This window comes from Thunnus albacares, chromosome 3 (assembly GCF_914725855.1).
Source record: "Thunnus albacares chromosome 3, fThuAlb1.1, whole genome shotgun sequence".
NCBI lineage: Eukaryota > Metazoa > Chordata > Actinopteri > Scombriformes > Scombridae > Thunnus > Thunnus albacares.
The window spans coordinates 2,490,388-2,513,508 of NC_058108.1; the positions used below are offsets into that span (position 1 = coordinate 2,490,388).

The 23,121-nt window shown below is 40.8% G+C and overlaps 2 protein-coding genes across 4 annotated transcripts in view; one reads left to right on the forward strand and one right to left on the reverse strand.

The window, feature by feature from the left end:
- The window catches only part of stx8 (syntaxin 8), a 41,237-nt gene extending 36,862 nt beyond the window's left edge, over positions 1-4,375 (forward strand). Inside the window, exon 8 of the mRNA XM_044345759.1 lies at positions 3,617-4,375. Coding sequence (XP_044201694.1) covers positions 3,617-3,681 — 65 coding nt within the window. The 3' untranslated portion in view covers positions 3,682-4,375. The remainder of the gene's footprint in view (positions 1-3,616) is intronic.
- A 280-nt stretch (positions 4,376-4,655) lies between these two features.
- Positions 4,656-23,121, reverse strand: part of ntn1a (netrin 1a) — a 63,525-nt gene continuing 45,059 nt past the window's right edge. For all 3 annotated transcript variants that reach the window (XM_044345764.1, XM_044345766.1, XM_044345763.1), the window contains 3 exons: positions 20,847-20,900; positions 12,436-12,510; positions 4,656-8,212 (listed from right to left, as the gene is read on the reverse strand). In XM_044345764.1, the coding sequence (XP_044201699.1) occupies positions 7,884-8,212; positions 12,436-12,510; positions 20,847-20,900 (458 nt within the window). In that variant the 3' untranslated portion in view covers positions 4,656-7,883. The remainder of the gene's footprint in view (positions 8,213-12,435; positions 12,511-20,846; positions 20,901-23,121) is intronic.

Genomic DNA, 23,121 nt, shown 5'->3' on the forward strand with positions numbered 1-23,121 from the left:
TATATGCTACACAGCTCAGCCTTCATTGCTATTGTTGCTGTCAAATAGAGTTGCTGACAGATGTTGGGCTGGGTTGAATTCTGATGTCTGAAACTCATGTGGACAGGGTGTCGCTTTGATATCGCTTCCATCCAAACAAAGATAATTGCTGGGAATTTGTGTGAGTGTGTATTTGCTTTTAAGCATAAGGCTTTTAAAGAGTCATCACAAGAAGTATTTTAATGTGCGCTTCTATTTTGACATTTATATTATATTCACATGTGTAAGTTATCAGGATGAGAGGTCTCGTCTGGACCAGCGATAAGTCCTAACATGTATGTCCTGTGGGCCTGTATATGAACAACTTCCTTCCTGTCTCAGAGTACGGTGGCACAACGACTGGATTCTGGACTCTTCCCAGTCATATGCCATATATCCTGGCAAAAGAAACCAGCATCAGCTTTACATTTCATCAGACCACCACTACCACCACTACCACCGCAAGCAATTAGTTCAGCATGGCTTATATCTCGCTCTGTCTCCCTCCCTGTGGGAAAGACGACCAATTAGGCCACCGAGGGGAACGCAGGGAGGAGAGAGCCAAAGAATGAGGGAAATGTAAACCCAAAGTGAAGGGCTGCGGAAAATACCAGCCGCATGCTAAATAACAATGGACAACTTGAGTCAGTGAGGGGACTGTCGACAGCGCTCAGAGATGCAGTTGTTTGAAATCTTCACTCCTGTGCCATTCTAGGAGGAAAAGGAAGGGAGGGGAGAAAGTTTTCCACATCTCATGTGTGTGTGGCATGGTTTGTGGTGTATATATATCTACTATACTGAGGGGGAAGGACCACCACATCTTAAAGGCATTCAAGTGTTTATGATGTGCAGCCACCCAGCATCTCTTCTCTCTAATATCCCACTAAAGATTTACAGTTTGAACCAGCAGATGTGAGCTGTGGCCTATTTGAATTAATTGTCAGGTTTTGTTTATTTAAAGCTGCGGTGATTGATTTTCTTGGCCACTTGGGGGCAACACAACAAGCTGTAAACACATCATTGACATAGTATTACCTTATAAAGATGATATAGCGATGGTGTTACAGTTCATCCGTCAGAGAAACATTATTATTTATTTGGAGTTGTTTGTCTGGCGACGTGATGAATGTAAGTCTAATATTCACTCTAATTTAGTGTCTGGTTTTATCTCATCTGTGGAAGCCTGAAAACGACACAGGGAATTTAAGGGGATTTAATTTATGATTTCATTTAAATTTTACCAAAAAAGAATGAATATATTTATATAATTTTTTTTTTATTTCTATGTTAATTTATTTCTGCATTTATTTTATTTATTTACTGCCACTTTTGGGCCTCCATACTACACCAACTTCAGCGGTTGAACGTTCCATTATGTTTAGCAGCTTGTTGCTAAACTAAGAGTTTGATGAATGTGGTGAGAAGGAACCAAAGCAGCAACACTGGAGGCTGTAATACTAACAACGAGCTGAAAGATGCTAGAAACACCTCGTAGAGTTGCTCCATAGCTCCCAACAGCAGATTTGAGATTTTTAATTCTCTGTTCATCCCTACAGGTGACACCTTTCACATCACACATCGTTATTTGATCCATTGCTAATATAAAAATATTGATAATGTCGCTCTAATCAGCCTTTCTTGATTGAATTCTCAATAGCATTAGCACCATGTAAATAAGTCATCTTCAACTTTAATTTTAGCTCTTTGATTGTCTTTTGAGGCTCTTTAAGTAAAAAGTTGATGCTAAATAATTTCATTAAAGAATTTTAAATGATCCAAATCAATAAGCAAGTTGATGGATTTAGGTTCAAAATAAAATGCCGTTGAACTCCAAAGCTATTCTCCTCATTCCTCACAAAGGATGAAAATTCCACCTGTAGTGGATTTTACCACAGAGGTTTTTTTTTTTTTTTTTTTTTTTTGAGGGGGGGGGTGGGTATAATAAAAACTGTAATATTTTCAGGTCCTGGGGGTAAAGCACTTTGATGAAGTGTGAGTGAGCTTTTGCACATTTTTTTCTCTGCTTCCATAGTATCAGTGAAAAACAATGATTATCCTCTCAAGGCAGAATCAGAAACATATGCCTATCACAGTGTGCAATCTGTGGCAATAAAGCTTTTGTGGCTGTTGAACGCATGTAAATTGCATTAAGTCATCAAGGGAAGAATGGTGATATACTGTGAGGGCATATGCGCTCGGGACTCGCGTTAGATCAAGGACTTTAAAAATTAATAGTGAGGTATGCAGGCTTCTTACCTCTTCCAAGTGTATTCCCCTGTGTTTGCTGCATTCCCCTCCTTCTCTCTCCGAGTCTGTCTGGAATCAGGTATGAGCTCCTCAGCTGCTCGACGTTTGAATTTTCAACTTTAAAGTTAAGGATAATTTGTTAAACTACAAAGGTTTTTTATTACAAAGGGTTTTAGCAAAGTAGAAATAACACAAAAACACTTCACCTTGTTTAAATATAATAGATTATAATTCTGATGGTCTTCTTCTGAAACTGATGGAACTTCCTGACTAGATCCTTGCTTGTGTTATATTCATTCTCACGTTTACATGGCTTTAGATAAAAGCGTCTGCTAAATGCCCTCTAACATTGAAACATGTCTTTTCTACAGAACCCCAAAGTCCTGATATATGTATATATATTTCTTTTTTATCTTGTGTGCACAAGTTCATATTTTGTGCCGCTAAGATTTAAAAAAAATCATCTTTTAGTACTTTGGGGGCTTCTTTTTTTCCAAGTAGTCGTCTAAATTGAGACACAGTCACTCAGTCATAGACAAGAAATCTATTTGGCACATTAGAAGTGATGGTTCACTTCAAAGTACAATGAAATCAACATATTTTTCATATTTTTTCAAGCTAAAATCTGCACAACACTTTGTCAGTTTCTCAAATTTTTGAAATACACTTTACATAATAATAAAAGACACAATCATTCACAAAATACATAACATTCTCCTGAAGGTGGACAGACAGAGAGCTCTAATCAGAGATTACTTAGTGCTGTGTCGTCATGTCGTATGATAACTAGCTGATAAAGGCCTTAAAGGATAAATATGTCATTATTCTGTATTTTTTTTATTGTTGGCAAATCCAATGAAAAGACCAAAACCAACAATGTGTTCATCCGTCTCTTCTTCTCTACTCTTTCTTTGGCACCGTTTGTTCCTCCTGAGGATGTTTAAAAACAGGCCACAAATACATACATGATCATTTTAATAGGAACAGTTTTTAGCAAATGTTACTCAAACACTAGTGAATAGTGCATCTGTCTGTTCTCAGCCTGAGTGTGAATTAATATCATCAACAGCAGGATGATGTATGACATGTCATCCAAAGCAAGAGTGTGACTCACTGATGTGTTTTTAATATTTTTGGACAACAAGACAAAAACAAAGGCTTTGACCACACAGACGATACTTACTAGATTTAAAACTGTCTTGTTTTGGGGATATTTTTGTACAATTTTAACAGTTCCAGTGCCTCTCTCTGCCATGTGGGGCCACCAGTTTGTGGAATCACCTAGCGAAGCTTCAAACTTGCATGTCTGCTTTTATAATCTTATTTCCTCTCCCCTTTCCTCCTCCTGCAGGGATGCTGGTGGTGATCGTGCTGCTTCTTATAGCGATCGTAGTGGTTGCTGTGTGGCCCGTGTAGCTGAGGAGAACAGCGGACCTGTTTCGGATCTCCACAGCGGGGGAACGTTTGCACCCACAGACACACACTGGACACACCTTCTTCTCTCCACTGGTTTTATTTTCTCAATCTTGCTCATCACACACACAAAGGTCACTGGTGACTTTTCAACTGGCACTGTGAAATGAAGACTTTGGTGCTTTAATCAGCTCGAGACAGCACAGCTAAAGTATGTCAGTCAGGTGACCCCAAAGGAGACAGTTTCTTTGTATTAAATATATAATGTATAGGTGCAAATTGTCCTGTTTAATAGCTGTCTGGCTCATTAAGTTGACTATGTATCTAACAGTTTAATTATTTGTAAGCATTTTGGGGAATATTTTTAGCCTGGTATTTGCCTAATGTTGACCTAACAGTAGGACCTCCCACAGGTAGCAGGAGCTTTCCTTTAATGAGTCTGTCTGTGGAGCGGGCTGACGCTCACACCGGCTGCAGTTATTCCACAAGCTTTGCAATATTCAAACTCACTTATATTTACCCATGCATTACTGTAGCAGCTGTAATGTTATCATTTGTCTTGGGATTTTATAATGTTTATAGAATAGCTCACAGCCAAAACAAACATCTCGACTGTGTTACTGACATGGCTGTTTTCCTTCCTTGTAAATCAATTCAGCTTGTAATTTCTAATAAATGACATTTCCAGTTAATAGTCCCTGGACTCCTGTCTGTCTGCGTTTATGCCTGGGGCTCACTCTGGAGGATTGAAGTGTTTTGCAACATGATATTTAACTGGGGTGGACCTTCGTCAAAGCTTCAACACACTCACAACTTCCATACTTCCATTGTGAAATCTGCTATATTTTGTTTAGAGTATTCGTAATGTTTTAAAGTGGAAACCAGCATATTTTAATGGAGAAAGCTGACTATAAGCCTTGGTATTAAATGAATAACTAAATAGATAGAAATCAATTATTCAAAGCAACGAAGGCAAATCATTTTTCAATGTAACAAGAGTTTATTTCAACTGAAAATCTGAATTTAGTTCTACCAGGTTGGTATGTTCAGTAGTTATTATTTCCTTCTTTAATGGCAACGATCTAAACAACCACAAACAAAGTAAAAAAAAAAAAAAAAAAAAAAAAAAAAAAGTTGAAAAAGACAATAAAATCCACAATGTCTTGTGTCATTAAATATATTCATATATAATAACCATAATATATTAGTACGCATTGTAAAACAACACTGCAAAAAGTCTTTGCAATGGTGACAACCAAACAACATTTACAATTCATAGTATGAACACAAAGCAATGCTTTGACAGGTATGTGTGTAGCATTTCAACGGGAAGCTTGTCAAACCATTGCTCAGGAGACAGATCTAAAATTTACAGCATGAGGCTACAGAGACTAGAGAGGTGTGATTACAGATTACATTGTGCCAAACAGAAAAAAAAAACAAAAACAAACAGACATTATGTTGTAAGGATTAAGAATGAAAGGCAGGAACATGTAAATATACTGCTGTCATCATCAGTACATTTTGTCTTTGCTGGAGGAGCAACCAGCACGTAGCATCATGTTGGACTGACATCACGATCATTTGATCGATTGTACGGAGAAAAAAACGGGCACATCATCAAACCCTTAAATGTAAATACTGAGAAGTACTTCAGCAACAAGGTCATCTGTTCTTTGTATCATACAACTGAGCCCAGGGGATTTCTTGGGTTTCCAATTTGTCATCATCTAGCAGACATTTCAGTTCATCCAGAAAATTCCTGGACAAATGACTAGGATTTCTGAGAAAGTGGAATAAAAAAAAAAAACATTACTGTTTAAAACAAAGGAAGTAGAGAGTCCATTAGATTAAAACCGTGTGTTTTATAAACCTTTTACAGTTACTTTAGCTGGGGAACAGTTCAAAAGGTGCTAAGTGTGATTTTTGTGAGACAACAAATAGCAGCAACATCAAAAGTGTTGCTCAGAGTGTTTTTTGGGACGGACTGAAAGGAAACCCAGTTTATGATAAATCAGATGTACTGAGGGCTTTTACAAACCTGAGCTGTGTTTTTATCACGCATTCCTCCGAGCTGGACTGCATACAAATAAACGAGCAATGTGGTTTGAATCAAGCAGTGTCAAAGTGATTGCAATTTCCCCCCATTTCTCCCTCTGCAAGTGTTGAAGTGTAGCGAATGAACGTGACAGGTCAATGGGAGACTGCAGCTTCTGGACTGGTCGCACTGTGTCCTTTGGTGAATATACAGTCATTCATTGTGTTTCCAAAAAGTGCGTGGACTGTAAAGGTATTTATCTACAATCTCACAGTAGGAATTCAAACCCATAATCCTCTGGAAGGTTTCGGAGGCCTGTTCAATGATCCCAGACTTATTCTGGATGAAAAACAAGTGCAAGGTGGATTTCTGGATCATTTTTTGTTTTTTAAAATTTTTAGTAATCGTCGAGCATTTTTCTGCACAAGAAGGATGCATGTATGTGTCATATAAGGTAAGGAAATGACTTTCTTTTCATTATTTTTATTCTCTTTGCTTCCTGCAATCTGAACTGATTAAACTGAATTGAATATCTTACTAAACTTAGCGTGTGGTAGCCATCTGCACTGTGGTACTTTAGTGACAAGCAGGAGTCATTGAAAAGGATATTTTTCTTCCTTCGTCTTACACATTTTGAAAGATACACTTCCACACGTTATACAAATCAGTTTGTCATGAGCTGGTATGAAGGAATACATTTCTGACTAGCATTGTTGCACTTGTGAAATAATATATGCACCTCCGTCAGTATCCTCTGAGAACATGTTGTACCTGCAGCTGCACTGCGTTACTTTCACCCGCATGACCTGAACGTTGCATCCACTCTGCAACGACCTTCCGTCGGACAGTTCGAATCATTTTGTGGTGGAACAAGAGTGATACTGTCAGTAGAATTAAAACAAAAAAAAAAAATACATTTGACATATTATTTTGTAGCCACTTCAGAAGCCATATTCATTCTAATTTATTTCTATTTGCTCTACCCAAGAACAACTCATGATTTTGTGAAGGATTTTTAGAACAATCCACGTGGCCGGCCACTTGTCTGGCTTCTGTAAGTCAGTTGTTAAACTCCTGTTGGAGTTGTGAAATAATAACAAAAGAAAAACATCACAGTTACTGTAAGTACCGAACATGAAATCAGTCATTTTAAATGCATTCTGTCCTCCCATCCCCCCTACCCCCCCCAAAAAAGGCGAATTTAACATTAGTACCATCAGCAGCACCAGTTAGTGAATTGAACATTACTGTCTCAAATGAGAACTTTTTCACATGCAGGTTTGTACAAATACTGAACCACCAAAAAATGAACCAGTGAGATCTGAAAGGGTGAATACGGCGGCAAAAATATGCTGAAGATTCATTAGGTGAAAAATGTTTTAGTCAATACTGTGTTTTATCATCGGTTCTCTTCTGTCACTTGAAAATTCTAACCTTGTAAAAATCCTAATTTGCTAAAAATGTAGGACGACAGATTTCTTGTTTCTTGAGTTTGCAGACACCTACATTTGTATAGGAGAGAGAAATGGCAACTTTAACTTGACAGATAAATGTATTATGCATTTCTGTGGCTTAGAAACAATAGTTTTTTTTTTATGGCACAATTCTGAATTGAGGAAATATTGCTGCCTCAGTCAGATCAGTGAAGACTTTTGATGAAACAAGCTCCCTTCTCAGCTAAGAATACAATAAGAAAACCATGCAGAGGCAATATTGCAGTGGTAATTAAGTGGTTGTTTTTTTTTTCTGTGTCATTTTTGCACCAGCAGAAAATGTCCATAAAATTAAAACATAAAATATAATGATTTCATACTGAGATAAAGAAAATGAACACAAATAACTTTATATACTGGTAATAGGTGCAAATTCGGCAAATCCACAAGAGAGACAAATCTCAAAGTAAAATAAACCATAAAACCAAATCTGCAAGGTGAGCTCCTTCAACAAAAGTTCACTAGAAAAAAAAAAAAAAAAAAAAAAAAATCATCCTAAATAATTCTCTTCATGCTTCTACACAAAAAAGCAGCGACATAAACAGTCTCTTCTCTGTCCATAGTCTCCTGTCTGTCTCTCTTTCACTCTTTTTTTTTTTTTTTTTTTAAATCACCCGCTCAGCTTTTCTCTTGAATTCCTCTCCTTCTCCGGCTTCCTCTCCCATCTTTTCCGCCTATGGCTTCTTGCACTTGCCTTTCTTCTCACGCTGTTGGAACTTCCTGAGCCTGCGCGCCCACGTGTCCCTCCACTGGATAACCAGGCTGCCTTTGTCGGCCACCACTCCGCTCTGGCCGGGGGAGTCCTCGTCGTTCCCCAGCAGCAGGTACTTCTTCCCGGGTTTGATCTTGGGACATTTGCAGGCCACGTCTTTGGCACGGACCCACAGGAACTGGTCCCCGCGGCGGATGCGGCTTTCTCCTTGCTTGTAGACGGAGATGATGTTGACGGTGAACTTCCACCACTCGCCGGCCTTGTCCGCCTTCAGGATGTGCACCTGGACGGCTGCAGTGTGAGGTTGAAATCGAAGGAGGGAAAAGGAAAAGAGATGACAATTGTGAGATTTCAGTTCAGTACCTTAAACTCGGATTTAAAAGGTCATTCTCTCCAAACACCTACGCACTTACAGTCTGTCCACAAGTGATTGTGTGCGTCATGCTGTGCAACAGTTACCTTACAATTACACGTCTTACCACAAATACTACTGGCCTTCTGAGGCAATTTTTACTCCCTTTCCATTGAAATTTCTCTCTCATCAGATAGTTTACTATCATAATAAAATAAGACAAAGTAGGTCAACTAACCACCACTCTCCTGCATGGATATATATATATAGCTATTTTTATTATTTTAATGAGAACTTGCTCTTTACTTCAATTTGCTGCATCAGCTTCTCACCGAGGAGTAACCACCACATTCAAAAATCTGTCACCAAGGAAAGAGAGGGTCTTATTTCTTTGCACGCACACTGGCTCTTTTTCCAGCTGTGGCCCGTATCCAAACATCAGCAGACTCTGTTCTCAGTAAGCACGAGCTTAGAAACCACGCTGCTGCTGCAAAGAGGGATCTTGTCACAGCATCCAGAGCTCTGATACCTCCTGTGAGCACTGACTGATCTGGCCTTGGTACCTCCTCCTTCTTAGATTTAGGATGCATTAATGCAGTTTTAGATAATTCACTTTCAAAAAGAAGATGACAAAACAAAATGAAGGGTGGTGCCAGGTTTCAGACCTCTAAATGTCCAAAGTGGATGACTGCATGAAGGAAAATGAAATGTAAATCAAGTCTGTTAAATATGTTAATTATTAGGAGAAAATCAGTTGTGGCATCAGGCGTTAATACCAAGCATCAAGCATTATTGTATTGTAAATAAGAGAAATGATAAGATCATGGAATATCTTTGTAACAGGCATCCAATAAACTGCCCCAGACAAAATAGTACCCTAAGTCCGTAAATGGACGCGCGTCTATATAGTTTTTATCCATAGTGGAAAGGGCCGGTCTATGGTCCAGTTATAATATACAGTACAGCTCCACATGTCCATTACCACTGACAGAGCAGGGTGATTTGTAATGTGATTAGGAGGTAAGGTAGGGCCATTAGAGACGTTAGCTGGAAAGACACTCAGTGATATCACATGATGAATGAACTGGTGCGTTCCTCAGAGAGAGGGAGGAAAGAGAGAAGGTTGCCTCTCATGGATCCTTACCTTGCATGTATCAATATGTATTATATTGACCAGATCTCTATTAAGTTCCATTATACTTCTCCTGTACTTATGGGACAGCTTTTGCAATGAACCACCGTGTAACAGGGTCATTGGTTTCACCTTCAGTATGGAGTTAATGGGGCTGAACGCGTATGGAAGTATAAAGATCCTGTATCCAGTGCAGGTTGTGTGCCATACATACTGGATCACTGCCTTGGGATTCACACTTAATGGATGGTGAAGATCGAAAACTTTTTCAGCTGAAATGTGGCGTAGTAACCTCCTGACTCAGAAAACCCAAAACATTTTCTTCTTTTCAACCAAATCTTTTGGTGTTCTTGCTGTACTGAAATCTGATGAAGCTGCCTTTTAGTTTATAGTTTTTCTGAGGACTTACGATGTGCTCACAATCTCACTCCTTTCACATTCTTACTGTTGCATTGCAACAACAACAACCTTCATGTCAGCTTTTTTTCTTTTATTGTTGGCAAATTCCATCGTAGCACTTCTGCTACTACTTGCAGTTTTATGTCACCAGGAGGCCCTGTGTCAGAAGGGCCTGAGTGGCTTGTGCTGTGTGACCTGATGGTGACCTCTGCACCACCTTGCAGCTACCAGCTGCCACCAGGTGCCGTTCCCTCTGTTTGTGTTTGGACAACAATCACTGTACGCTGCGGACGCTGAGATACTACTCAGAGTAGTTATCCTCAGGATTCTGCTGAGATCAGACGTTTCCACCCCCCTCCCTCCCTGCACCCCCCACCCCCCCCGCGCTCCCTCCTGTGATTCTTTATATGCGTCTGCATATCGACTACAGAAGCTTGTAGCATCGTTTCCCGACGCAGCATGGAGCCCGGCTCCCCTGCTGATCTTTTCAAAACAAATCCAAAGCTACGACTCCCTTTTTCTCTCTCTCTCAACTTATCCTGTAGATTTACATTGTGTTTGACTTTTTGATCCGCTCTGCTGAGCCCTCATGTGGTAAATACCGCACTGAGAATCTTGTTCTGGTCTGTTATGGATCTTGAATATGCTGTTGGGAAACTGGATGGATATGACAAGAACCTTTTTTTGTGGTTCTCATGTACATCGCCGACACAAAGCCTCCCTGGTGAAGGCAAGGCGAGGTGAAAATGGATTATCCTGTGCCCAGAGGACGGTGGACAGAAGTATTATATATAATCTTCTTAAAAATACCTGATTATAAAGTTTTTTTAAAACCCATCAGAAGTTGAGAGGGAAAAAAGTATTTCTTTTGAGTGCAGGACTGCTGTATATCAATACATTAAATATGGGCAACACTGGTCATTGGCCAATTCTGTCCATATTTATAACTAATCAGTTGCACACTATTTTTAACAAGACAATGATAAGACACATTCTCTACAGTCTTGTAATTAAATTCCACTGAATCCCAAAGTTTGTACTATCTTTTCTTCCTACCTGCCTCCAACTCTGCCCTTAAAATAAAAATATCCTGCAAGTCTACACGTACCCGTTTGGTGCTAAAAGACGAACTTCCATGTGTCTTTTGCTTGAGTGCTACTATCTCAACCATCAGTACCAGCAGATCCTCTACGCTTAACACACACGCACAACACATGCTAAATTAGACCGGAGGCTTCTCTATGTTGTGTTGGGAGATGTACATGTATGAGGGTACTCTGTGATGTGTTGAGTGATGGCTTCTGCAGCTCAACAGCAGGAAATCCTGATGTCTCTTTTTACCTCTCCGCCCTCCGCTGTCTGCTGTTATCGTTTGACATATTTTTTTGTTATCTGTGATTGTAGATCTGAAAAATTTGAAATGTAATGTTAACACCACTGTCTGGCTGTTTGGCCAAACCAAAGAAATGAACGCAGCCGTGTAGCAGATCCATTCACGCATGAGCTGGTACATATTTCGCAGACGAGGCCATTCTCACGACATCGACGGCAAGGTATAGGCAAATGGTGGAAAAGGAGGTGTCTATAAGCTGACCTCCTAACTCCTCCAAATCCCTGCGGAACAAAGCCCGGGCCTGTCCGTCAAGCTGCTGAGGTATGCTGCAGGATGCCGCTGCTTGGTTGACCGGTTCAGCAGCCTGACTTCAATCAGAGGAGGAGATAGAGGGAGGGGAAGAGGGGAGAGGTCATACGTCTTATCCACACCTTGAATGGCATGGCGGACGGACGCTCACAGGAATGCAGCGAGAAACACATCGGTTGTGGGGGAAGTGGGCCGCCTTAATGAGGATCTCTTATAGAGAGCACCCACTGTCCGTCACACTGCTTTTGCTTTATCCGCTTGAGTCTTAAATGCCAGCTCGGAGACACAACCCTCCTCACACACACACACACACACACACACACCTCAGCCTAATTCTTTATCCTGTCCTTTCTCTCAAACTCCTTTTTTTTTCTCCTTGTGTTTGTCTGTTTCTCTCTTCCTCCTTGAAGATCTCCTCTGTTTGATCCTTTGTCTCTGTGCAATGAAAGCTGGAGTAAGCCATCAGTAAAAATGCCCTCCCCCTGTAAACTGTAGCAGCTCCCACCAGCAACAGAAAACTGGACTGAGATTAGGATTTGGTGCATAAATGGATAAGCATATGCACATGCCAAAGAAAGAACTGGGCAGGTTCTGGAGGTGTAGCTAAATAGTCACTTTCATTGGTTAATCAGTGTATATTTCCTCTTTTTAAATGTTACAGTTCTGATTTTAATCTGAGAAATGAGTAATTCCACTACGCCTTTAAATTGACGTTATCTCTGTTTATACAGCAAATTACAGCAGAGGCTTATATCAGAATTTTCTCAAATTAATCGTTTATTTCTTGTTTTCTGAGCCTGCCAACTCGTTTCCAACTGCAGAATGAGAAACATGTTGTTGTTGGTTTTTTTTTTTTTTTTACCTGAGCCAAGTCAATGAAAAAGTTAACCATGTGTTTCTTCCATTAGAGCACATGCTTTTAAGATTTCCTGTAAAAATCAATGTTAATCCAAGTCATTAAACGAGCTGTGCGTCGTCGGCTGACTCACCGTAATCTTTCTTGCAGTACTTCTTCATGTTGATTTTCAGTTTGCCTTTAGACGCTTTGCAGTAAGAGTCGCAGTCTGCAAAGCAGAGGAAGAGAAAATACAGTTAGAGCGGAGGGAGAAAACAAACAATGGATTATTTATGTTGGGATATGTTTGCATCTGTTTTTTTAAGTTATTTGGGCAAAAAGGTTTTGTGAATTTTAAATTATGTGGGCCTCAAACCGCGTGTAACCTACAAAGCTGAAGTATACAAGAATGATTTTTAATGACTTTTCATTTAATATCAGGTCAGTTGTTCCCAGAATTTTGCCAAATAAATTGTGGTCAAAGAAAAAATATGAAACTAAATATATAATTTGACAATTTGATAAATAAATAAATAAAAATAAATAAATATATGAACATTTAAAAAAAAAATGACACAAAAATAATTGCTTTGAAATGTCTCTCTCCTGCTCTGATGAAGGCTTTTATCAACCTGCTGCTTTTTCTTTGACTCTATTTTTTGGAAAATATAGACATTAACAGTTTGAAATTTCTCTCCATGTAAATAATTTCTCATCCACTCCCTATTGCTTAACTTCTATTGTAAAATAAAGAGTCAACATAATTCCACATGCCCTCTGTAGTGCAAAAATAATCAATGAATCAGGTAAATATTCCGCTACATATATAGAAAAATGTTAACAGTACAAAATATATGTTGATATATATGTTGCATAGCTGTAACAGGTACGTTAGAGTTTTAAAATACATTTTTTGGGACTGGACCAGACTGCTGATTATGCATTGCTTTGAGCTAAACTATAATAATGACACTTTGCTGGCAACATTCTTTGGGTTACTGGTAACCATCATGTGTGCTGGTGAGGACCCCTGAATGGAGCTGATGGTACCAGCAGCAGTTTTTGGAGAGACTGCCGTCTCCCCACTTATTCCCTGTCAGACTGTGGGAATGAGTCAAGCCTATGCAGACCACCCTCCACCCACTTCAACCCCCCCCCCTACCCCCCTCCACCTCCCTCCAAATCTCACCTCACTTGTCACTTCAGCCCCCGACCTCTCTCGAACCCCCCCCCCCCCCCCCCCTCCCCTCAAAAAAAAAAAAAAAAACCTGGGATCACTTCAAGGCCCCACCGAGGACCATGTCAAACTTTTGCATTCATTGCAGTGTGGACAGGGGAGAAAGAGCGCTGGGGGCCGGCAGCTATTCGAGGGAGTGGAAGGGTGGGGGGTGTGAAGGGGGTCAATGCCACACAAAGGAAGGTCAGGAAGGGAAAATTAGCCATCCATGAAGCGTTAGGCAGAGGACACTTTTTTTTGTGAGGGGGTGGGGAGGAGGGGGGGGGGGGGGGTGCGTCCACTCCGGAGCCATGAACAAATAAATACCTCACGCAGGCAAAGGGGTCACCCAAATCGCTCCACAGCCTTCTGCTGTGACTGGTATGTACGCATGAACACTTTGAGGTAGCTGAGTGAGCACTTAAAGTTGATTACAGCTTGATTCATCATCTGGATAACAGCCTCAAAACATAAAAATCATGCAGAAAATCATGTAGAGCTTTCATTAAAGTTTGTATATTCCATGTGCGGTGGAGAAAAGGGAACATCTGAATGTCTACACGGATTAAAAATGAAGAGAAGATGACTTCTATACTGCATACTCTGTGGACAGAGATAAATAATATAGACAGCTCTATAATCAAGATATGCAAATACATAAAAATAAGCAAGTTTCCAAATCAAGAACATGTTGACACCAGTGAGTCTACGTGTTCTAGGGAACATTTTTATCTTCCACCCCAACATCATTTTATCGACACCCACGGGCGTTGTGTATTAAAACTAGCTCTTGTCCTAACAGATCCATGTGGATATGCATTTGCCATCAAGTTTTATGATTACCAGGAGGTGAAGGAGGCAACAGTACATCCCTCCCTCCACTTTGCTGGCCCCAGCGAGTACATAGCCTCAGTTATTGCCCCATGCTATGTTATCACGGCTGCCAGCCACTTACAGTGCGCGCCAAAATAACGTGACATGAGGCCAAATCATAGAGGGAAAAAAAAAACAAAGAAACTTTTTCTTCTTTTTCTCTGATCTTTAGCCCCCTCCCAACTGGCAGAAATTGGATCCAGAGTACTGATTCGGTTTACGCTTCAGTGCTGCAAATTGTAACGGGTATAGTAGAAGAAAAGTAGGGAGGAAGAGATGGATGGACAGCTGGTAGTATAGTGGAGGAGAGTGATGGGGTTGTGGAAGAAGGATTGGAGCTTTCAGGCAGCCTGAATATGAACAAACTTCATTGTTGTGAGCAGATCTTTGCTCCATGCCTTTACTCTCCTTTATACTCTATTTGAATGAGGTTGCCTGGGGAACACTGCAACAAGAAAAAATGCATCCAAAAAAAGGGAAGGAGGCGGGAGAATGGATACTGGTAGAGAGCAAAGGGGTGGAGAGGTTGACCAAAAAAAAAAAAAAAAAAAAAAAAAGAAGACAGGAGTGAAGTTTATCAGGGGGGTGGGAAGAAGAAGAGGAGGAGGAGGAGGAGGACCAGACCCCAAATCAGCAAAAAGCCCAAAGCTGGTAGCCTCATGAGCTGGCTAGCAAGGCCACAAAGCTGGTGCTAGTGGTAGTAAATAAAGAGTGTAACAAAAATAGGCAAAGTAAATGAAACAGAGGAGCCTATATGAGCTGGCCCTGATTACCATGTAAATGATAGAAGGGGGAGCTGTGGAAAGGAAGCTTTGTTTTCTCATAACCCCCCTTGATGCCATCATGATACTTCCCTTTGATAGCCTTTCGTTCCCCATTAGTGTACCCCTGAGACACAGCTCTGGGCCCCGCTGAGAGAACCCCAAGATCCCCATTTAGGGCCAGGCAGTCCCCTACCGTGAGGACAAATGTTCCCTTTGTGTACGCGTTACAAGCAGGGGAAGTGGGAGCAGTCCTGTAGCACTGAGCTAAAATGTGCTTTGGGTGTTCTGAGTAGATGTAGTTACTACAGCGCTTTGTTTCCTGCCTTTCAGAGCACTGAGAAGTGCGTAACTGAGAGGTGGACCTTTGGCCCTTCTATCAAAGTGCTGTACAGCCCTTTAAGCTAATCGTTTTCATTTCAGATGCCTCTTACTCAAGCTGCTCCGAGAGGATACAGTACTGTACAGTTCTATGTATGTGAGCCAGAACTTTACAGTGCCCATAGATGGAAACAAAACTAGGCTCAGGTTCATTTCAGTAGACAATAATACAGTAACATATATAGTTAAACTTGTTGTAAACAATGCTGCGCACAAACCTCACTGTGGATTTGTTTCGTTTGCTTACTGACCCTTCACATCAGGTAACAGGTACCATAACCTAAATGAGCCCGAAATCTTAATGATCAACAGAAAGTCTGTGTATTCCCATGAGAAAATGTGATTCGTAACAGATTTACTTTATCGGATCACCTGTCAAACTGCAACAGGCAACCAAGGAATTCCAAAGAATCAAGACCAAAAAAAGAGAAGCCCTTGATATCTCTCTAAGAGACTGAAACAACACGTCAACCGAGGAGACAAAATGAAGAGTTTAGTGTGAGATTTAGGCTAAACAAAAGCAATGATCAGGAGAAATGAGAAAGGAGAAGCTTTTCTGGAGGGCAAATCAAGCAAACATATGTTAGAAAATTGCAGACAATTACACAACTGGGCTGGTATGCTAACAATTCAACATTTAGCCAGGAAAGTGGTACACGTTATGGAGCCAAAAGGCCTGTTTCATGAGAGCAATTTGCGAGCACTACTTGCAGATTGTATCAGCGTCCCGTTTCAGAAAAGATTGTCACTCTCAAAATGCAGATAAATTTGCAAGTCCTGTAGTTCTCTTGCGTCCTCATGCACGGTTTGCAAGTATAGTGTTCCCTTGGATTTGTTCAATGTGTCAAAATTAGCAACAGAAGAAATTCCTACGTGTCAAGTCGCAACTTGCATGTTGTAAAAGTGCTGAAATGGACCCCAGATCCATTGTGTTTGTGCTACTATCCATAAAGATGTCTATCAGTTTAAAAGTATTTACAAAATTATAACACTTCCCTCGAGGTGATCACGTCTGCAAGATAAAAATTTATGGGTCATGTCAACTGGGTGCATATAAACCAAAGATAGAAAGCTGCTTTGTTCACTAGACATCAAATAGAGTTTCAATAAGAATTATGGTTGCATTTGGTTTAATTTTAAAAATTAAGATGGTATTTTCTTTCTGTTTAAAGATCCAAGCCAGAAAACTTTGTCTGATCATAAGTGAAACAACTCTTCACAACACATTAATTCATCCAGATTTTATTGAGTTTATTGATTAAAAAGTTCAGGTCACTTTGCGGGCAAGTGTGAACGACAATCCATCTCAACCATGTCGACACGCTCTGGATATATCTAGATACAAGATCCTCAGTGCAGAACATGACCGCAGAGGCAAAGTGGTATCAGAGGTACCAGAGCGGTGAGACAAGGAGGTGTGAATGACGGCCCAGGAGGAGGGCTTTCTCCCTTGAACCAGACTGATTGAGAATCAAATTGCGGCAAATAAAGCATGTAATTAGATTATGGAGCCCAATGTGCTGCCCTGCTCTGTTCTCCGCTGCTCCGCTCTGCTCTGCTCTGCTCTGCTCTGCTCTGCGCTGCTCTGCGCTGGGCTGCTTTACACCAGAGCCGTGAGTTTGGATCCTGTCCAGCAAAGACAGAGAGAGACAAGAGGGGAGAAATAGAGGGACCCCCCACCCCTGCTTCTCTCACTGCATTGTCCGAAAGTAAAAGATAGTTTGTTTTTGGCAGGCAACAGCCAGTGAAGGGGCGGCTAGAATTCTTGACCTGATTTGAGATTTTACTTTCCGGTGACATGCAAACAGTCTGGATGAGCTGTTACTGTAACTGATGAGTTTCAGATGAGTCAGCGAGGACTCCTGTTTGTTATCACTTCAAGAAAATGAGAAAGGAAATAAACCTGCCAAAGTTTTCATGGCATTAAAAAAGGGTTTCAAGCACCAAAAAGTAAATTGCATGCAAGAGGTTCATATTGATAATGAGAATTTGATACTGTGTAATCGCGTAATAAGATCGGTGGAGTCATTGAGAACCGGACAGGGTGTGTGAAGTAAGACTCATGTCCAAAAAATCCAAGGAGGGGTCCACCACAGATTCTGATCACTTCCAGCCTCAGACAAGACAGACAAGGCTGAAACTTGTTACCCGTACGAGCCTCATCACGGTCACTCCAATTCTCCCTCTCCTCATCATCATTAGTTGCGTTCACATCCTGTGTATCCTGACAGGCCTGGGCGGCCATCGCAGGTCATCAGCGGTTAATCTCCTCCACATTTCGTTGCCGTGCAGACGTCTCTGTCACGACCCGTGGGAGTGGCGACTCACACCATCCGTGACCTACCAGCACAATGTGTGTTTTGTCTGGGCCACACCATCGGAGGTATTCTCCATGCATTCCAGCCCTCCGTGTGGTCGAGAGGGGGAGAGCTCTGCTGCAGGAGACAAATTAATATCCACTCCATTTTCCCTCGCACTCTCCTTTCACCCCCCCCTCAAAAAAACGTCCCCCCGTCGTTCAGCTGAGGCGCAACAAGGCACTTGCCTAACAGCTGTCAGCCTGACACCCCCTTGTCTCACACACACACACACACGCACACACACACACACATGCATGCACATACACATTTTCTCTTTTTCACATATCTTTCTACTGATTCTCTAATCCACCCTCATTTCTTCACTATCTTCTTCCTCTTATTTCTGCTCCATACTGTTTTCTTCTTCTCTTCCGTCTACTCTCATTTCTTTTCTCATGTTTTTAGTTTTTCATGTTATGGTTTTCCCTTTTTCCTCTTGTTTTTTTCTTCCTCTCCATCATCTTCCTCCTCTTATTGTCTTATACAAGTTCCTTGGTCCCCTTTACTTTTTTCCCCTTTTATTAAATGTATAGAACACACTTTTCTGAAGTAGCCTGTAGGGTAACTCCTCTTCCTCCTCCTCCTCCTCCTCTGCTTCTTCTTCTGCTTCTACTATTACACATGTGTCCATATTTAATTTTGTGTCTTATGAAAATGTTTTATTTATGAAATCGATTATTTTCCTTTCACATAAGGCTATAAAGCACTTCAACAAGTGTTTGCACCACAACTATCACTACTACTAATAATAATGACAATAACATCATTTTTTACATATATAATAATATTATTTACTCTGGTGCAGGTACTGTTAGTAGGATAAAAAATGTTGTTCAGTGCTCTGATAAAATCACCACATCTGTTTGTAATCACATGATATCATAGCTGTTCAAACACCAGGCCGAGCAGAAGTGTGTTTGCTGTGTAACTTTCTGAGGGTAACATATGCATCCTCTGAGCCTCGAGCCAGGTCGGTCCAGCGGGACCTTCGGCTACTCATGATTCTGACGTGACCAACGCAGGACATCCATCAAGGTGCTCCACCTCGCAATCTGCTTGATTTCAACCTCTCTGGGCCGAGCGGACTCGTGCCCATTATACATCCGAGGGAATTCCCAGAACTCTCGGCCGTGATTAGATTATAGTGTAGCTACATGGTCCGCATCATTACACAGTCTCCTTCAGGTTGTGTTTACATTAGTTCAATGACACGGTTTAACCAATGGGATTATGAGAAGAGAATTTTTTTGCTTTAAAACAGGATGTAGCTACAGGCCAAGATTTCACATGGCAACAGGGAACTGGTTGTGGTGTCGTTTTCATACTACAGACCACAGAGTGTTTGTTGTTTGATGATCAAATATTCCAACAAAAATAAATCCTATTAATGTTATATCTTAAACTGATCAGTTTGGAAGTTGTTCAAGTTGATAAAGTAACACAGGTCCTTCTCTCACTTGCCCAGTAATCCCTCAGTGAGGTGAGGAAAATTTCCTACACCCCAAAAGTGGACAGAGTCCTGACAAGGGGGCCCAGAGAAACTCCAGATATTCTAGCTCGGCACCACCCACAGTGTTATGTGAAGACAAAGCGTGAAACAGAGGGAGACGAAGGAGGTGGAGGAGAGCGAAAAGAGACTGAAAGAGAAAAGAAAAGAGGTGGAGGAGGGTTGGGGACCGGCGCTATCCTGACTGTGCTGTCAATCGAAGCTGTCCGGGGAATGTTTAGGGACCCCAGAGGGCCCGACAACAGCTGCAGGAGCCTCGTGCACGCACTCACGTGCGCATATACACACACACACACACCTTGGGCCTCCTGCAACGGCCTGGCTGACACTGACAAAAGTTGCTGCTTGCCAGATGACTCAACTTTTTCCACCACGAGGCCAAAGGATAAAATGCAGCGTGTTGTTCAACAGGGTTTGTACAGGTATGTCTGTTTATTAAGCACAGGTATCATTTGTGCCAGGAACCGTGCAATTCTATTTGAATAAGTGGACCAGTTTATTTATCAATTGCAAAAAAAAAAGGGCATCTAATGTTGCCGGGCAATAAACCAAATATATCAAATTAACAACACTATGAATCTTTTACTGTTCCCAGTTTACTCACATGAAGATGTTCAATAAATAGACCAGGTCCCATATATAAATTACATATAATTCAACTGTAAATAGCTACAACGACCACTAACATATAACCTGGAATGCAGAAAACTATCTTAATCGGGTACAAAACAAATCAGAAATTCGCTGGAACAAGAATAACAAGAAATTAATCATTTTTAATTTATCTTTATCAGACTCATTCTGACAATTTATCATGATATAGTATCATAATGTCACACACCCTTAAAGAAAGGACAGTGAAATCAGAGCTTCAGTATGTTGACAGTGGATTGGCTTTCTATGCATACCACAATGTTACAGTGTAATTTTAAACAGGAATCATCTGGTAAGAGAATAAAAAAATACAAAAACATAATTGAATCCTACACGGAACTACAAGTTCTCCCAATCAATCCATCTCTCACTTCACTGCATCAGACAGGAAAGACTGGTGGAAAAGGGAGATTGGAGAGATGAAAAAAAATATCATCGAATCAAACAAACTGCCAGGCCCCCACGCTACACGCCGGACCAACACCCCACTGCGCCGCAGTTACACTGATTAATTGCGAAAGTGTGAGAGATTAAAGGAGGCACATCCCAGGGTTGCTGCTAATGGGTTTAATATTCATGAAGCCCTAATAAGGAGGGGAAAAAGGCAAGAGGGATCCAATTTATCCTGAACTCTTGTTTTTACACTTGTGGAAAAATATTGGGGGTGAGGCGTGGAAGTAGTGAAACATCCCGTATCCGTGTATACTGTATACACTTCCACAATATTTTCCTCACGCTTCCCTCAAGGCCAGATGTGTTTCAGCAGATGTTTAGTATGAAGATAAATACACAAACGATATTAGTTTGACTCACCTGAGGGCTCCTCTGTACTGCTGGCTGGAGTTGTAGGAGGTGTAACTGGAATCTCTGCTCCCAGAGAAAACATGACACACACACAAAGAAAGATCAGCTCCATTATATCGCACATCAATATAAAGTATGTGTGTGTGTGTGTGTTTGTGTGCATGCATGTTGGATCAATATTTTTCTTTTTTCAACAGACAAGCTTTTAGTGTTATGGTTAATAGTAGACTGTATATGTATATCTTACTGATAAAGAGTTCTTTACTCACACACTTTTCCCTAATTCTACTTTTGTTGCATTCCTCGTCTCTCTTCCCTGATTTTGTTTCAGCTCTCTTCTGTCTTCTGTCTAATAAAAGCATAAACTGCTCAGACAATGTAATCATTTGTATGATCTGTATGATGATGAGGGAAACCGTGTTGCACCTTGGTGTTCCTCTTCATCTACTGCCAAATTCCCGTCATCTTTTTTCTCACTCTTCATTCATAAATTTCAAGCCTCCTTCTTATTTCTGCTTTCAGAAGATCCTCATCCACAAATTTTATAACCAATAAACCTTCCTGAATTCTACGTATCAATCGCATGTTGGATGTTTATCTACCAGCTGGCTCTTTATCATCACCAGCATCTAGACTCCACCAAAACTTGTGTCTGTTGTTATATTAATGGAAATGAATATCCTTCATCATTTTCAAGCTGTTATTTGTCTCCTCTTCTTCTCTTTGTACCCAGCTGCTGTGGAAAAACTACAACAGAGCTGTTGGCGGTTTGGATGTCCCCAGACTTGATTCTCTCAGCCCTCCTTCATACTCTGTTGTATTCACAAGTGGGTAGGAAGTTGACACTGAGGGAAACCATGCATGAAGAATGGCCCTCTTATCTCCAAAGAGGCAGGATGGCAACAAAAGGTATAAAACACACATAATGCCTTTTTATTATTGTGGATAGGGGAGAGAAGGGGTATTTCAAAAAAAAAAAGTCTGTACAGAGCAGCGAGGGGGAATACAAGGACAAAAACGCAAAAATGTATCAAAGATGCATGCAAAGAAAGAGGCTGACACACTGAAGAAAGAGGTGCAAAACAGTGGTGATTTCAACTGTGCACAGGTGAAGAACTTTGTGTATGAGGGAAGAAAGAAAGAATCAAGTCTTTTGATCAAGTGAAATCAGATTTTCTCAGCTTCCTACAAAAAAACCAAAAACGTACACAACATTTATGTCTACTGCGCATCATAAATCAGAATCTGTGGAATGATGTGTACGCCTGTTGTTGACTTGTGGATGTAATGAGGCCTTCTCCCATGGTGGATCGGTCTATATCATAACAAGAAAAACAATTACTGCCAAAACAATGGCGCCTAAAGCCCAGAGGTCCCCGAGCTGATGTCGTTGATCAGCCTTCTTCCATCAGCCGCCACGCGTGCCAGTTCAAATAATGAGCCCGTTTCTCACAAATGACTTGTGTAGATTTATGGCTGACAGCCCTGGAACGTGCACATGAAGTCAAAGATATAATATGACTCTCGCTTAAACTGAAACTTGGCAAGAGCTATCGCTGAATCTAACGGACGGGCTGTAAAAAATTAAACTAGATTACACATCGATCATCAGAGAGGGACTTCATTTCCACCTCCTGCATGTCTGACACTTTAGCTCTGACTTAACATTCCCAGGAAATCAAAGATATCTGATAAGGTGATTTAATTTATTCCTTTACTGGACCTCAGCCATGCATATCTGCATGTAGAGATTTACTCCTCATAAGCATTTAATCCCTAGTATCTAATTACAATAGCAAGAGCTCTAATTAAAAGGTGTTGTTTTCAGAACGAGACAGAAGAGATCAATAAAATATCCATGAATTGTCATTAGCTCTGCTGCATTGATTCTGTGGGGCTTTAAGTCTTCCCTGAGGCAAAACTACATATTTTCATCATTTTGAAAACAATACAAGGACATTTTTTGGCTTACAAATGGTAAGTGGATGCTGAGAACAAGATTGATTTTGTAACTCAACCCAAAGCTTGCTGCACTTTTATCTAAAACACTTTGGAGCTTGGAGATGCCGGTGTTAACAGTTCTGGGTCTGTACTCAGATTTATGGAGACCGACGTACTGGGAAGGCTGCACCGCCATAACCTTGAGGTTCCGTTTAATGGCGTGTTTATTTAAGCTAGCAGATTTACTGGTCAGAGGAGTAACAGTCGAACACTAAACACTTGTCTGAAGAAAAGATGAGAGGACTGTTTGCCTTTACAGTGTATGTTTGCGTGTGTTTAGTGT